Consider the following 17111-nt stretch of genomic DNA (forward strand, 5'->3'; position numbering starts at 1 on the left):
GGTTCAGAATTTTAATTCCAGGCCGCAAATATTCTGTACAGTTTGGACATTTTTATAAATTTTTGTAAAACCTGATTATTTTTAATAAAATATTTATTTAAATGGGTAAAAATAAAAATCACGGCGTTTGCACTAGGGGTGGCAACGAACCGAACCGAACCGAACCGAACTTACCTTATGTTTGAGTTTGGTTTGAATTAATTTTGAATCGAACCTGGTTTGATTCGTTTCGAACCGAACCCATTTCGAACCGAATCCATTTCGAACTACACATTTTTCGAATCGAACCCGAATCGAATCACGAACTAAATTATTTTTTAGCAGTCCTAGTTATACCGGTAGTTTATACATTAATTTTTTCTCGCGGGACAATTCACATGGCTTCCTTTTACCGGTATGAACTATGAAATGAGTGTTTTTAAGTTGAAAAATTGTTCATGAAAAAATACATCAGAGACGGCTTTCCTGATATGAACTATGAGAGACGACCAAAGAGAGAGGAGAGACAGTCATCTAGACCGGAGAGAGGAGTGACAGCCGGAGAGACAGCCAGTCGCCGAGAGCGTCAGCTAGATTTTAGAGCTAGAGGGAGAGTGAGTTAGGAAGAGGTGGAGAGAGAACTAGGTTATTGAGATTTGAGAGCGATGGAGTGTCGGCTAAGTTAAATTATGACTCTCTATCTTGGATTTTAATTTCATCAGGTAAATGGACGGCCGATGTTATTATGAGATTCGAATCATAAAAATGATCGAACACATTTCGATCGAACCAGGCTAGGTTTGGGTTTGGTTTGAATTAATTCCGAACCGAACCTGGTTCGGTTAGTTTCAATTCGAACTCATTTCGAATCGAATTAAACTCGAATCAAACCCGAATCGAATCACGAACCTCGAATTTTTTTGCCAGCCCTAGTTTGCACCTCTAAATATTCAAAAAAAAAAAACCCTCAAAGTTTGAGATATCTCAGAGGATACGAATTCTCCCCTGTCTGGGTACAATTGGGTTCGCGGAGCCGAACCCATCACTGATCCTTTTGACTCTCTCACTAGTGGATAAGGTCTTCAAAAGAAGAGATTGAGAAAGAGATTCGTCATTTTTTTCAAAAATGGCGTCATCATCTATTGGCACCAGCAGCTTGAAGAACTTGAATTTAAACCACAAATCCTTGTATCGTTCCAAAGTGAAGTTACCTCCGCCCGTGGCGGTGAAGTTAGCGCCCTCAGACTCTGACGGTACGGGCCCACATTGGCTGGTTGGGCGGGCTGCCGCAGTGCTCCTTGCTACTTCTCTCTGCCTCGCCGACCCTGCTCTTGCTTTTAAGGTTTTATAGCATATACACCCCTTGGACGTTGGTAAATTATATTATTTTAGTATGGAGCTCAGTGTATTGTAAATTATCATGATTCCAAGAGCCAGGTTGGCTGGTTGGGATCCATCTATGTTATTTTTAATGAAAAATCACTCTCGGACTCTCGGTTAGACGTCAATATATGTTTTCTATTGTCTATTTGTTTAAATGAAGGGAGGTGGCCCGTATGGAGCTCAAGTGACACGTGGACAGGATCTGACAGGAAAGGATTTTAGTGGTCAAACACTCATCAAACAAGATTTTAAAACGGTTAGATTATCAGATTCTTCTGTGCCATGTGTTGGTGTTCTACCAGTCATTCTGTGTCGGCATTTTACTCATTTTACAAGGATTATAACTTAATCGCCAAATAAATTGATCACATCCAGTGGAACCTTTGATGATACCATTCAGGTTTTGCATAGAAATCACTTGTTTGCTAATCCATGTTTACAGTTTATAACTAACTGGGTCTTTTTATGGTAGCATATTTGTTGTATGGTCAGTACAGTGCACCCCCCTGGGCCCAAACTCAAAGATTGGGTTACTTCACTGGATCTGAACTCCCCCCGCGCTGATACAAAGTGATAAGCAATTAAGCACGTTGATCCAAATTTTATATTCTACTTCGCATGTTTCATGCTGTCTTTAAAAGTCTTGGAGGCAAAAGACACTAAATTAAAGCTAATGATAGCACATTTCATTTAATGCAGTCTATACTAAGACAAGCAAATTTCAAAGGGGCTAAATTACTTGGCGCAAGCTTCTTTGATGCTGATCTGACTGGTCTAATTTTGTTTTCCTTTTCTTCATTTAAGGGGCATACTGTTATGTTAATTTCAAATTATACTGTTCTGCTTTACAGTGTATTTTCCTTTGATTTAATTAGCTGCTGATCTGTCTGATGCGGACCTGAGAGGTGCTGATTTCTCCTTGGCTAATTTAACAAAGGTACTGCCGCAACCCTCCATCTCTCTCTCTCTCTCTCTCACACACACACAAACAATTGAGTTGTTTGATAATTTTGTCTTCGCCTTTTATGTACAAGGCAAATTTGCAAAATGCAAACTTAGAAGGGGCACTTGCTACAGGAAACACCTCTTTTAAAGGTTCAATCATAAACGGGGCAGGTCATATTTTCACTCTCTAGCATTCTTTAACAACATTTCATTAATATTTTATTGTACTAATTGAAGATAAGATAGATGCTTGCTTTTGTTTCATATCTTTAGATTTTACTGATGTTTCTTTAAGAGATGATCAAAAGGAGTACCTATGCAAAGTTGCTGATGGGTAATTTTGTGCATCTACATTCCTTAATTATCCTGAGTAGGTTTTGTCAAATATGTATCTCCTTGAGATTTATATATTAAGCATTTCTTTTTCATTTTTCCTGTCAACCAGGGTAAATCCAACTACTGGAAATGCAACACGAGAAACGCTGCTGTGTGAATGATACTATTTAACAGCAGCTTGCAAGCATGCACTGGTTTATTCTCATTTTTGTATATTGAATCAATAATTTGCTTTGGAGCAAAGCAAGAGAGCTTGTAAGTACTTTATTATGCTTGTGACTTGTAAAATGCTGCATAAATGAATGATGAACATAAATGTTGAAACGAGTATATGACTTACTTATATATTCCATGTCCTTTTGGTACATTCTAAGAAATTTTCTTTTTGAGAGTTGTCATGACTGTTGCATCATTTTGTAGATTATGTTAGGTAGTGATAGGGCCCTATGCTTTGGGCCCAAAACAAGGCCTTCGAGTGCAGTAACCATATGAGTGTATAGCGACCCGCTCCAGGGTTAGGGACCAAGCAGGCCACCCATTTCGGGTCAATCTGGCCCAATTCGAGACGGCCTGGCCCAACTCGAAACAACCTGGCCCAGCCCAGCTAGGGGTCACTCGCAAAGAAGATTCCTGTGACAGGCTCTGTACTATCTGACTCGCCAGACAAGGCTGTGAGTCCCTCAGGTCAGTGCGCTACGCGACAGCCAAGCTCCGATCTATATAAGGCCCAATTCTGGGCCTAAGAGGGGGTTCACATTTTTCATACATACAAGGTATCACAGGTCAGAGTCCGAATACCTTACACACTTATTCTACGTCCAGCCCGAGAGTAGCACCTAGCTGTCTCGAGGGCCAGCACGTATCAGGTAGAATTATGACACATCAATGATTGATGATTTCATCGAATAGTATTATTATTCGATGTGATCCTTGGCAGTGGAATTGTTTGACAGTACAAGCAATATTTTTCCAAAAAAAAAAAAAAATCAATCTAGAAGAACTTGAAAAATGAGAGAAAAAAGGTCCATAAAGTGTGCTTTTGGACATTCAATTGAAGTCCCACACGAGAAAACCTCACTGAAAGTTTGAAACACATATTCCCTCCCCTCTTGGAGCCTTGAGGTACATCCAGTCTAAGCAATAGAAAAAGAGAAATCTTACTGACCAAAATCAGTGCCTAATTTTAACATTTCTTAGAACAATTAGCACAATTTAGCCCACTAGCCATCGGTACGAGACTTTTGTTAGTCACAAAAAATCATTAAAATCATTAACTATTGTACAGCCTTTAGTATTAACATACATACATATAGTAAAGCAACACAAACTGCAGAAATCATAAGAAAATGTGAACAATATTTCTATCAAGTTAAAAGACTTTATCATTAATTACATTATGAGTTATGTTGATGTATTAATGTTAGAATTTCATGTCATATGCTAAACGGTTTAAATCTTACAATTTCATTTCCAACTGATTGATTCAAATCGCTCAATAACACCTACCTATCAAAATTTGTACGATATAATATGTTGCTATTTTTAAATTTTTGTTACTCTTTTGTTATTTTTGAAAAATGACTCTATAATAATAAATACCAAAATAAAAAAAGTTTAATTTAGTCTATACAAATAAATCTGAACCATTCATTTAGTCAATTCAAATTGATTTTGACCGCTGACACATTCTCCCCATATCTTAATTTTCTTTGGAAGGTAATATATAACCGTATGTTTTGAAACGAGCTAAAGATATCTTGGGAACTTTTCAACTATCTTTTCCAAGTGAAGAAGGGGAAAGTATCCTCTGCCGAGTTTTTTCGTGCGGAGCTGTGTAGAGATTTTAATCTGGTCCGTTCGTTTTGAATCGGACGGATCAAATTAGATCTTGCTCGAATTTTAAAAAAACTTAAAATTTGGTGAACCCTTAATCCAGTCCGTCTGATCCGAAACGAACGGATCAGATTAAAAGCTCCGCACAGCTTCTCACGCAAAAACTCCGCAGAGGATAGCGTTCCGTGGAGAAGAGCCTAACCCCATCAAACACCGCCTACACAAAATCAGCCGATCATGATTCATGAGTAGTGCATGCAACGCTCGAGAAAAAAAAAGGCTAGTTAGTTAACAATTGTATTAATCAAACCGTCTCAGCACATGCACATGAGATATATAAAGCAACACAAATAGGTGTGCCCTGAGATATAGTGGTGACATGCGATGAGATACAGTGGCGTCTGATTATAAATAATGTTAAGTAACCATCAATTATGTTTTGTTGAGAAAACGAGCCATTAATCTGGTGATAAAAACAATATCTTCTACGTAGACCTCTTAACCTTTACTAAAAAAAACTCTGCTTTGTTGGATTTCTTTTCTCATTTATAACTCGACAATCTCTTTGTCATAATTGGAAGTCACAACGCCTCGTTGAATTAATGAGACATTTTGTGAGAATATTCAAATAAATTTTAAAAAAATGTTAAAATTTAGCTACCTGGATGAATATGTAGATTTTTTTTTTTTTGGGCTTATTGGGTTCATAAAAGGACAAACTATTTTTCGAGAGAGGAAAACAAGAACTAAGTCTAATTTTTTTTTACTAAATTTTAAAATTCAGGGAGGTACTTTCTGGTGGATCCGCCCCTGATACAAATTTGATTATAATAAGAAACTAACTAAAAAGACAAATTTGTCTATATGTATCTATGCTCCGTGTGTATCTAATAAATAATCCAACATAGTCAATGTATGATTGTGAAATTTATAATCAGAGCTGAAATTGGCATGTTGTATATGATTTAAATCAAACAAATCACAAGTCATATCAGTAACTTGACTTGTTTCAAAATACTTTGCTTTTGAGCTAAAAAGTAGGTTTGCATTTTCGGGTTAAGATGTGAGACATAAAGCGTTCATTTAATCATACAGGAATAAAAATGAAAGACAAAGCTATGATAGCCTAAAATCTAAATATTCGTTATCAAAATTGATTTATGATAAAATTTTGTGTCATATCAAAATTTATCTGTGATAAAATTTTGGTAAAATTTTCCTATCAGATCATGTGTTATTTGATATTTTCTTTCCTCAATAAATGTATGTATAATTTTTAAATTTTGTAAATAATTAAAGAAAAAAGTAGAGAAAAAGAAGTAACAAATCTAAATGTGTTAGAATTACATAGGTGAATATAATTCCTAACCCAATTAATGAAAATAATAATAATAATAATAATAATAATAATAATAATAATAAGAAGAAGAAGAAGAAGAAGAAGAGGAAAGTTCGAATACCTCACGTTTTTCATACCTCATATTTTATATCTTTGTTTTTGAAGTATAAATTGTTGATCCGAACCGTTCAACATGATATATATACTAAAATATGGTTAGCGATGAAATTTTATAATTTTTGAGACTTTTTTACTATTTTTTAAGATGGATAGAAAATCACTTTTTTTTGAACGGTTCAAAAACAGTAATTTTATACTTATTTTAAAAAATAGTAAAAAAGTTTTTATGTTCATATATATTTTAGTATAAATATTATGTTAAACAGTTTGAATCGATAATTTGAACTTTAAAAATAAAAATATAAAATATAAAATATAAAGGATAATAACGTATGAAAAATATAAGGGATTGCAAACCCCTCTAATAATAATAACTGATCCAAACAGAAATCCCCGCCGACAGACCCATCTTCTCTCTCCTCATAGTTAACGAAAAACACACTATCCCGAAATATCACTTCGATCATCAATCAATCAGATCCACCTTTGCCTTTGGGGAATCGGTGAAATATCAAATCTGAAGAATACTAGAAAAAAGAATCGGCTCAACTCCGTCGTAAGGTGAGTCTCTTTCGATTCAAACGTCCCCATCCCCATCTCACTTTGGAAAATCGGCCAATTATCGGATCGGATCTGATCGTGAACCAACAGGTAGATTTTCCAAAATCATGCTAGCAATGCAGCAATGGAGTGACTATTGCTTGCTATAGTAGAAGGTCCTAAGTTAAAAGTAAGGTACTTCGCAAACAACAAAATGGCTTGGGGTGGCGGGGGTGGGGGGTGGGGTTGTTGGCCATTTTCTAGCTCCGTCCCTCTGTGCGCAGTGGCACTTGGATAAAACCAAACATACGGGCTTAAATAAAAAAATATATATATACACACACACAACAGGAATACATTTATATTATCCCACGGTCAACTTCTCTAATTTATAACTCAAGGGTCTAATCTTTTCATTTATTATCCCAGAGTCAACTTCTCTAATTTATAACTTCAGGGCCTAATTTATTGTATTTATATTATCCCACAGTCAACTTCTCTAATTTATAACTTGACCTGTTTTTTTGCACCACTCTTTTCTCTTTGATTAAGTCGTACAAAATGTTTACATTATGTACATATTAGGTTGAGGGAGAAGCATGTCCCGAAGGCCAGTAAATTCTACCCGTAGGCTGGTAGATGGAGGTAGCGTACCATTTGTCACATCTTTGCAATCAAAGTCACGCTCCTCTCCACTACTTACCATTGGATTGGTTGTTTTGGTAACTTTATTTCATAATTATTGTATTATCATTATTTTTGTTAGTGTGTTGTACGGAATACATCACCTTTACCCGTCTCTTCCAATTCTATGAGACGTGTCCCAAACTACCCTTAATTTGTTTTCTTTAATCAAAGAAAATTACATAGGAAAATGGTGAAGTTTGAGCTTCATTTAAGAAAAAACAAGGAAGAAGTCGTACATAGAATGTTACGCATTTTTTTTGGTTGGCGATTGTTGTTGTTTCTTACCTTTTCTGAGTAGTATTGACATGCGTTTTCTTTTCTTACTTTATTAAAATAATGGCTCTCCTTTGGATGGTCCAACATTCATTAAGATGATACTCCAGGGCAATCTTGTAACTTTGTTGTTGTTATTATCTTACAATTAGTGTTCCAAATAGCTAGCTATAGCTTTTTCGGACCATAAAAGCTAAGCTATGAGATAAAAGTGTGCTAATTCAGCTATGACCGCTATAGTTGTAATAGCTGACCGCTATTACCTCTACGTGCTATTGCTACCGCTATGCTACATGGGCTTCTGTTCTTATTTCTGATGCTATATGGTCTGCTATGATAAGTATGCTAAATTGAACTATGTGCTTCTGTTCTTGTTTGTGATTTAGTCTCTCATTCTATATCTGAAAATATTCAAATATTAATTCTTCCTTTTGCTTGCTCTTCGTCTAGTATTCACTTGTAAAATTATTGTCGTTCGTTTCATTGAAAGCTAATTTTGATTATTATAATATTTAAAATGTTCAAATAGATATACTGACTTCATTTCACTTGTAAAATTAATTGCTCTTCGTCTATTATAATTTATAATACTATGAAATATGAACTATTAAATAATGTTACCTTGTAAATCCTTTTTTTTTTATTCTTATTTGCATGATTGAAAAAAGAATAAACTTAGATTAGTTGTCATTTAGTTGTTACCCCAATTCTCCAATATTGATCATGTTGATAGTTAGTAGAAAAATAGAATATAAATTTTGAAAAGAAAAAAAAAAAAACGCTTTGTACAATAGCTTCCGCTGTAGCTACGCTATTCGCTTTTTTTTTTTTGGTTTCCCTGCTATGCTGCTATAATCACTATTTAGAACCTTGATTTTAATCATTGACTTCTGCCAGAACTTCACATATATTTCTTGACTTTAGAATACCAGTTTTTTCAGTTTGATTGATTCATCCTATTCGGTATATTTCAGGGTGCCTTTCTTATTATTGGGTACACATACGGTGGCTCAGGTCAGTTTAAGATTTTAAAAATTGAATATCATTTGCATATTCACCTCCTTGTTATAAGAATCTGAATTATGAAGTTTACAAAATGTCATGAATTTACCGGAACAACTTGTACAGAAGATAAGGTCCCTTTATATTGTGACTAGAAAATTGGAATTTATATTTTTGGTGCATATAGATCAAATTCTAGTTCTCATGTATTTTGAAAGCAATACTTCTTACGAGGGTACTCCATTATATTTTTTAATATACAGGTAGTTTTGGTAGCAATAAAGAAGCTGTAAGCAGAGATGAAGGTAAAGATGCATACTCTCTTTATCTCCCTATTCAAGGCCTCATAGGCAAATTCTCTGTAATGTTTTTAAAAGAAAAACATCCTTGAAAAACATCCTTCTTAGCTGAAGAACAGTTCATTAATTTTCATCCTCCAACATGCTAATTTTTTGTACTGTCTTTTATTATAAACTTCTTCTTCTTCTTCTTTAAAAAAAAAGGAGCATCCTGCACACCTGAGGTGTTACAAGCAATGCCAATGCTAAAGAAAGCCTATGGACTTGGTGACAGCATAAAACGGATCTTACACGTGGGTCCTGATTCCTGCTCCGTTGTCTCCACTTTGTTGAAAGATGAAGGTACACATTTAGCATTCACTCCTGTTTGGTATTTGAGCCATGTCCTTTCAAATTGTCAGCAAAACTTTTCAATTGCTATTGTACTGTTGTTTTTCTTGAGAGTGTAATTATTTCTTTGGACCGATTGGTGTCATGCTGATTCTGTGCTAGAGGGGCCAGGATTGGTGCTGGGATGAATCAGCTTGCATTGAGATGAGCTGATAAATTTGGTGCCCTGTTGGGTTACTGGTACTTGACCTGACATTTGAGATTCGTACCACTTTGTATAGTTTGATATATGCATTTTCTAACTTTTACCAGTGATTCTTTGGAATGGCCTCAATAAAGTTACCAGTAATAGTGCACTCATTTCATATATATACCACCAGAAATTTTTTTATACCTTCTACACCATGTGCAACAAGCTTGTTGATGTTTGTGTAAAAACATAAAAAGCCAATAGAAGTTGCCATTACTTTTCAAAAGTAGGTCTGATTTAACATTAATCGTCTGATTTCTCTCTGATTTAACATGAATAATGTACAATTTCTTATTTATATGCTTTGTTCAGCCAAAAATACAGAGGCATGGGGTGTAGAGCCATATGAATTAGAGGATGCTGACAGTACATGCAAGAGCCTTGTCAGAAAGGGGTTTGTGAGAGTGGCTGATATTAAGTTCCCTCTACCATACAAGCCCAAATCTTTTGACCTTGTTGTGGTGTCTGACGCACTTGATTATCTCACCCCTAGGTATCTCAATAAAACCCTGCCTGACCTTGCTAGGATCTCAAATGATGGCCTCGTAATATTTGCTGGTAAGTTCCTGTGTGTTTGTGTTTTGTGTGTGTGTGTGTGTGTGTGTGTGTGTGTGTGTGTGTGTGTGTGTGTGCATGTGTGGGCACAAAATTTGTACTGTAAGAATTACATGAAATTTTGGGTGGCATAAAAGTTTTCGCAATAAGACCCCACATTGTTTGGAATATTGTAATTAGCATCCAGAGAGCAAGAGATGTAGGAGAAAATTTAATTTAAATATTGGCAACTTTGCAAATTTCCAAAAGCAATCATTGAGCTAAAATCAAGCCAACAGAAGGAACATGTTTGGTTTCAAGTTCATATGATTTACTCAGAAGCGTTTTAGTTGATGAACTAAGGTGGAAAAAAGTGTATTTTCACTTATTGTTCTGTGCATTTTGTTCCATGTTGGCCCAAATTTAGCCATAATATGTAGCTGTCTTTATAATAATTATTTTTTTAATTGTAGGTTATCCAGGGCAGCAGAGGGCTAAAGTTTCTGAGTTGTCCAAATTTGGTAGACCGGTAAAGCTCTCTTATATTTTTGTGTGCCTTTGTGTGAACACAGAAATATTAAATGCGAATCAAACTTTACCAAAAGGGGTACTATTCTGCCTCTATTTGGTACATGCAAGTTCTTATTTCTCGCTGGAGTCATGCTGGTACAAGTTTTTATTTCCCACCCTTGTTTTTACAGCTACTGGCATCAGTATCAAGGGTGGTAACCAATGATTGTTGTGCTTTACTGCAAAATGCCTTAATCAACAATTCAGTTACACTGATCCCTGATGACAAGTATTTGTTCTTATGTAGGCCAAGTTAAGGAGTTCCACATGGTGGATCCGGTACTTTGTCCAAACAGGTTTGGAGGAAAATGAACCCGCATCCAAGAAGTTCGAACAGGCTGCTTCTAAGCAATCTTACAAGTCCAATTGCCAAATTTTCCACCTCACCTCGTAACTTCACAAAAAAAATTGTGATCCTTTCAAAATCAAATTTTGTAGATCTTTGCACGGCTTTGCTTGCATGAGCATGCACACATTTGATCTAATATTTTAAATAGAATTGGTTACACCTTTAGTCCGTTTTGCCTTAAGGATGTTGAGGACTGTATTTCTAGGTTAATTAATTGTACTTTTCAAGGTTAATTTTATCTGGGCTATTTGTAATTTTTATTGAATCCAAATTCGTTGGCTTGGTTAATATATTAATTAGGACGTACTGTCATCAAACCGCAAGAATGACTGCCCCAAAGGCTAATGATGGCGATTGCCGGGACATCATTTCATGTTTTGGAACACTCTCTTTCTGTGGGTGTGCGTGTGTTACTTTGTGCCAGCTGATCAGAAATTCAGAATCAAGCTGTTTAGTGATGCTATGTCAGTTTGAATAACACCAATTCTCGTTGCTTATGCGATAATATTTTTATAAAGAAAATAAGTATAGGAGAAAATCAAATGAGTATGAGGTAGCTAACTATCCTCCCGTAACTCCATTTTTCTTCCATTTAAAATCCGATATCTTCATTTTTCTTAATCGAACTTTACTACCTTCCGCTAATTATCCGAAAATGTGCAACAAAACCTTATTTATTAATCGACAAAAAAAGTTTGTACTTGCGATTGCACTTTTTAAATCGTTCATATTGTTTGAAAGACAAGGGAAGACAGTAGATAGGATCAACACCAACGTTCTTACAATAGGATAATTCACAAGGATACTAGAAAATAAAGTAGTTAAACTAGCTAATGATTTTTTGAACTTCTCACGCACGAGGTCAACTCACGAGATTCGGTTCGTTGCATTGTGGCCAAGGATGATAAACGCTATTAATTGCAACCCCTGCCGAAGGAGTGCCCTTTCCCCCTTCAGCCAATTAAACGAGGAAGGTCAAGCTAATGACCTAAAATAAGCGCTTCGTGGACATTTTTTTTTTTTCTTTTAGAGTCAAGTAAAAACTTACCAAACCAGAATTGACAAGTAGATGATTGGAGTTGTGAAACTAGGAAGAAGTGAAGGACACAAAGAAAACAATTTTTCGGTCTAGTATGTAGCCCGTACATACGGTATCATTCCATACTGCATGCGGCATATGCTCGGGATCGTGAGATCCAAATCAAGCCAGACTTAGAAAAATTGTGAAAAGGTTCTGTAAATGAACCCACATGCGATATAATGTGTACCTGCATGCGGTATAGGGATCCGACAGAAGCCAGAAAATAACCCTGCCAAATTTAGCACCGCATTAGGCGCATTAGGCGGTATGTGGAGGCCGCAGGAGCCTGTTTTGGAGTAAAATTTATCTTTCAGAAAACTAAATATGTTTTTGGAATTTCATAGAGACCAGGGGTGATGCCCACTATTCCCATCCAGCCATCTATTTCTTGATCTATCTCATCCCTATAAGAGGACCATTCTGGCCTCTCTCATTTCCTCACAACCTTTTCAATTTTCGAGTCCTTTCTTCTTCATCAGCAGATCTCAGAATTCCAGTCAAAGAATTTCCAAATTCGGGCTGTATAAGACAGTCGCACGACTACTCCGCAGGCCGTCCGAAGAAGAGTTCCATGGCCGATTCAAGTCCCGTTGATGCACAACCACCGTCACCTACAGTCGCCCATTACAACAGATCGTCCTCAATGATCTTTCCTTCCGAACTACATCAAGAGCATTTCCATGTTTTTCAAGAGCACGCCTGATGGGGTGGAAATCAATGCTAATAATATTTATAACCCTAATGTTTACTCTACTGTCGATTCACAAGCGTATGAATCTATCGTATAGTATAAATTGGGGTGTCGATCCGTAGGGATGGTGTATTAAGAGATCTAAGATGTAAACTAAGGTCTAGGTTATCGGTTCTTTTACGTTAGTTGATTGTGTTTTGTTTGGTTGATCGTTGATTTCTCGGTTGTAATGTTAGGTTACAACAAAGAAGTAGTAGTATATTAAGTGTTTAGAAGATGGGCTTCTAGGGAATAAGATATTCTATCATTCATACTTGTTTAATCTAGGCTCTGGTTGTTACGTTATGAAATTTTTACAATTAAATTCGAATGATTTAAAAGAAAGAATCGATAAATCATGTTAATAAAATGGAAGTTTAAACCTTAATTAAGGTTCCCCTAAATAAGTAAGTTAATTGTGAATTGAAACCGCGTCGAAATTTCGAGATTTCAGAATTTTATAGCCCCAGTGCGGATTAGGTTGACCGCAGTGCGGGTGGAAGCCATCCGCAGTGGCTCAGGCTTTTTCTGGAATTTTGCCAAAATAATGACTAAGTAGTGAGTGCGGGTGAGGGATCCGCAGTGCGGATGAGTTTAGCCGCACTCATGAATTTCTGTATTGCACTGAATTTTCCTGAAATCGGCTAAGTAGTGAGTGCGGATGAGGGTGAACCGCAGTGCGGATCAGGTTCATCCGCAGTAGGCTCGGACTTTTCCTAGATTCGGCTGACAACCGACTAAGTCTCGAGTGCGGATTAGGTAACCCGCAGTGCGGATTGGCTAATCCGCATTCAGGGTAATTTTAACCCTAAAACCCAAATTAAACCTTCTCTCTCTCTCACTTCACCATTATCCCCATTTCTAAGTTATTTTCGGTTAAGAGAGAAGGAAAAGATCCCGTGAGTTTCCGTTTCTTCCAGACTCCCGATTGTTGCGAGAAATCGAGTTTGGAACCAAGAAAGCAGCCGAGGATCTCTCAGAACCCTTCTATTTGGTATTTCTTTCTCTCCTTTTTACTTTTGAAACCTCGAATTTTCTCGATTTCTCGGATTCTCGTTTTAAACCCGAGATTTGTGCTCGAATTGCTCGAGGACTAGTTCCTCTACACTTCTTACTAGTTTGTTTGTCATTCTTTTTCCCGATTTCTTCCGATTTATGAAATCTGATTTCTAGGGTTTCGTGCCAAAATTGAAAGTTGGCCTAATCGTGATTTGATTTGCTTAACCCGACCAATTAGACTTGTAATCGGTAGGGTTGCCTCCTGATCGTGAATTTTTAGAACATTTAACAGCCGATTTGAGGTTTTGACCAAATTAGGGTTAACCAAACGGTAAATTGAAATGAACCGAGAACCAAGGTAGTGAACCGGTGATTGATGGTCACCAAATGGAGAGTTGTATGGTCCCGAGGACCTAGAGGATTTTGGTAAGAAATAATGAACCGAACGAATTGATACCAAAAAAAAAAACATAGAAATTGAATAGGGAAGGTATAAGCCCTAGCACCACTCGATTAAACTCCTCGATCCTGAACCAATGTTAAACCTAGTATACGTATAATATAGGTGTAGGCTCGGTCGAGCAAGAACTTGCGAGACCATACGAGACGTCCGATCCTTAGCTTAAGCGGTACGCTCGTCATAATAAGGTGCGGGATTCTTGGACTTGTTTGATACTTTGTTTTCAGGAATTAAACTGTTTATTCGTTTGTCATGTTGAATGATTAATTGTTGCATATTTTGGAATTCATGCTGTATATTGATTATTGCATAAATGAGAATGATTTGAATTGTTCGGTTAAGGTTATTTGGCATGTTGGTATGGTTATTAATTGTTTAGTTCTATGAATTGTGCTTGTTGTGAATGAATCTGCCAGGCCGACCTGTTTAGGTGGCTGGATAAGGTAACGGTGACCTATCCGTTGACCTGTGTTTACGAATTTGCCAGGCCGACCTGTTAAGGTGGCTGGATTCAGGTGACGCTGCTGACTTATGCGTCGATCTGTAGAATTTGCCAGACCGACCTGTTTAGGTGGCTGGATTCAGGTGACGCTGCTGACTTATGCGTCGATCTGTAGAATTTGCCAGACCGACCTGTTTAGGTGGCTGGATTCAGGTGACGCTGCTGACTTATGCGTCGATCTGTAGAATTTGCGAGACTGACCTATATGTGTGGCTTGAGATATATTTGCTTGAGATTTAGCAAAGTTGACCTGTATAGGTAACTTTGAGTCCGTGTGTTTGCATATGTGTCAAGTTGACCTGTATTGGTGACTTGTAACCGGACCTTAGGAAATGGTTAAGCCAAACAGCAATTGCAGATGGGTGTCCGATAAAGGGTCCAGCTTGGTTGGCCATCTGTAGGCGCTTGTAACCCTACAGATGTGGGTTTGATAACGGTTCAGCTCGAGAGAACATCTGTAATTGCTACAAGCCCTAATGAACTGCGTTAGGAATCGAGTTAAGCCAAAGTACATGTTGTGTGTTGAAATCCATATTGAAATTCCGTAAACTGTGTTTCAGGTTGATTAACTGTTGTCGAGTAGTGGCATTCTGTTATTTATGTTTTCTTATATAACTGTTGCATTGTTTATTGTTTGGGTTTCATCTTTGAATATAGAGTTTGATTGCAAGTCCAATAATCTAAACTGTGGCAAATTCGCACTGAGAATTTTATTCTCACCCCCCACCCTCCCGGTTATTTTACAGGTACAGGTACGATTGATTCCGGAGAGGCACGCGAGTAGTGGGCCATAGTAGCTGACCATCTCAGGACCCTAGATATTTTGGTTGTATAGATATAGGGTAGGCCTCATGGTTGGTATCCGGATGCGATACTTTCGTTGTATTATTACTATCCAGACTGTGTACTCTGATTTTATATTAGAAACTTGTTTTGAATTGCGTGTTGTTTGGTTTAAATTGTGATTAGCCTTGTAAGCATACACGGCGTTGTATGCTTACGGCGGGGGACTGTTACTACCCGTGGCCGCGGGGTGTGACACTGGTTGTCATAACAATTGCGTACAGTCTGTCACCAACCGCATGCTACTGCTAATACTTGTCAATTATAAAGTTACTCAGTAGCATGCAGTTCTGTTACCATTCGCACACGTTCTGGGTAAACCGTACAAAGTCTAGTTTCAACTCCAGTTAGAATCGCACACAGTTTGGCCTGAACAGTACACGCCCTGCACTGGTATTAGTGTGATCTGAGAGCTGCTAATCCTATTCTAGTGTTGATCTCCTGTCGGCCTCACAACACCCTAACTGAATAAGTACTTGTCAGGTACTTAGTACAATTGCATTAAGATTAATGATAAGTCATAATTACTAATATTTCACAATACCAATAATCAAGATTACTTCACTATTAGTTATGGAATGCGACATTCGTCTGCTAAACCATATCCTAATAGGTTCCTTTACTGTAGTTCGAATACAAGCGGGCACCATGTCAATCTATTCTACTTGTATTTAAGATACTTATATCATTTGGATATTAGTTAACCTCCTAATTAAGGGTATGCATGGATTGCGCCCTCCATGCATACAAGGCACACAATAAACAAGAACATAAGGCATAGAGATCTCAGTAAAAATTCAGATCATAGTGCAAAGATAATATAAATAAACAATAAGATTAAACTCATAAGAATTGAAGATTACATGTCTTCACCCTAGAATAGGGTTGTTTAGCCGCTCATGGCGGGTTCAACAACAAAAGAAACAAAGTACATAAAGAAAGAGAGCAATAAAGAGAGATGGAGGGAGAACACCTATGCTGCCCCTTATCTCATGCACGCCGTCTTTACGCCTTGTTCCTTCCTCCTCTTCTAGTAGAGACCTTGCTATTCCTTATTGATTTCTCCTTTGCATAGCCTCCACTAGAGTGAAACTCTAGTTCTAAGTGCTCTCAGATGTGTGTTTTCTTCTGTGATTCGAGAGAGAGATCTTTTCTAGGCGTCCATTTGCTTAAATAGGCATTGGTTGGGAAGTTAGATCTGTAACTGTTGTTCTGGCAGTTTCTGCGTGAGAATGCCGGAATAGCATGCAGTTTGGCTGAGATCCGTATGGGTGGCATAACCGTCTGCGATAGCGTCTCCGGAATAGCATGCGGTTAAGCTGAGATCCGTGCGGCAGCGTTTCTGGATAGCATGTGAATGACGGCATCCGTGCGCCTGAGGCTGAGGTGTCAGAATTGCGTGTTTTAAGCCTTTTTTGTTCCAAAATCATTGAAAATCTACAACTCTCTAAAATCAAGTGAAATAACGAAAAAGAATCTGATTCTCTAAAAAATAAGCAATTGTAACTCGATAAACGGCCAAAATATATGCTAAGTGATAGGAAAAATAACTACTTATTTGACCCCTATCACACTCCTAAGTTTAAACCTTTGTTCGTCCTGAACAAACAATCTGAGAATTTTGTTTGTCTCCAAATAAAATACGAAGATTATGAATGTGAAAGATTTGATTGTCCCTAAGCATCTAAACAATTCGTTCACGGGTCATATTACCTTGGTTCGAACCT

General features: G+C 37.2%; 2 protein-coding genes across 4 annotated transcripts; both read left to right on the top strand.

The window, feature by feature from the left end:
* Nucleotides 1–1061: 1061 nt before the first annotated feature.
* Nucleotides 1062–2988, top strand: LOC144572699 (Tetratricopeptide repeat (TPR)-like superfamily protein). Of its 2 annotated transcripts, none has more exons than XM_078322360.1 (7): nt 1062–1321; nt 1523–1618; nt 2062–2134; nt 2238–2299; nt 2397–2478; nt 2581–2673; nt 2753–2988. In XM_078322360.1, exons 1-6 carry the CDS (start codon nt 1106–1108, stop codon nt 2643–2645), a joined length of 594 nt encoding a protein of 197 aa, XP_078178486.1. In that variant the 5' UTR covers nt 1062–1105; the 3' UTR covers nt 2646–2673; nt 2753–2988. The 2 variants fall into 2 exon arrangements, with proteins under 2 accessions (XP_078178486.1, XP_078178485.1); XM_078322359.1 differs by having other exon boundaries at nt 1063–1321; nt 2581–2641.
* A 3345-nt stretch (nt 2989–6333) lies between these two features.
* On the top strand, nt 6334–11040 carry LOC144572088 (putative pectin methylesterase CGR2). Of its 2 annotated transcripts, XM_078321485.1 has the most exons (8): nt 6334–6496; nt 7061–7197; nt 8410–8449; nt 8701–8742; nt 8941–9078; nt 9629–9874; nt 10324–10379; nt 10668–11040. In XM_078321485.1, exons 2-8 carry the CDS (start codon nt 7075–7077, stop codon nt 10812–10814), a joined length of 792 nt encoding a protein of 263 aa, XP_078177611.1. In that variant the 5' UTR covers nt 6334–6496; nt 7061–7074; the 3' UTR covers nt 10815–11040. The 2 variants fall into 2 exon arrangements, with proteins under 2 accessions (XP_078177611.1, XP_078177613.1); XM_078321487.1 differs by lacking the exon at nt 6334–6496 and having other exon boundaries at nt 7036–7197.
* The last annotated feature ends 6071 nt before the right edge of the window (nt 11041–17111 follow it).

Source organism: Carex rostrata, chromosome 20, assembly GCF_964058835.1.
Source record: "Carex rostrata chromosome 20, lpCarRost1.2, whole genome shotgun sequence".
Lineage (NCBI taxonomy): Eukaryota > Viridiplantae > Streptophyta > Magnoliopsida > Poales > Cyperaceae > Carex > Carex rostrata.

Excerpts from the sequence above, each read along its gene's own strand:
- LOC144572699 (XM_078322359.1), top strand. The coding sequence starts at position 1,106 with ATGGCGTCATCATCTATTGGCACCAGCAGCTTGAAGAACTTGAATTTA. Across the intron at positions 1,322-1,522 it reads ACCCTGCTCTTGCTTTTAAG|GGAGGTGGCCCGTATGGAGC; the intron begins GTTTTATAGCAT and ends GTTTAAATGAAG. Across the intron at positions 2,135-2,237 it reads CTTTGATGCTGATCTGACTG|CTGCTGATCTGTCTGATGCG; the intron begins GTCTAATTTTGT and ends TGATTTAATTAG.
- LOC144572088 (XM_078321485.1), top strand. The coding sequence starts at position 7,075 with ATGTCCCGAAGGCCAGTAAATTCTACCCGTAGGCTGGTAGATGGAGGT. Across the intron at positions 9,875-10,323 it reads TGGCCTCGTAATATTTGCTG|GTTATCCAGGGCAGCAGAGG; the intron begins GTAAGTTCCTGT and ends TTTTAATTGTAG. Across the intron at positions 10,380-10,667 it reads TGTCCAAATTTGGTAGACCG|GCCAAGTTAAGGAGTTCCAC; the intron begins GTAAAGCTCTCT and ends GTTCTTATGTAG.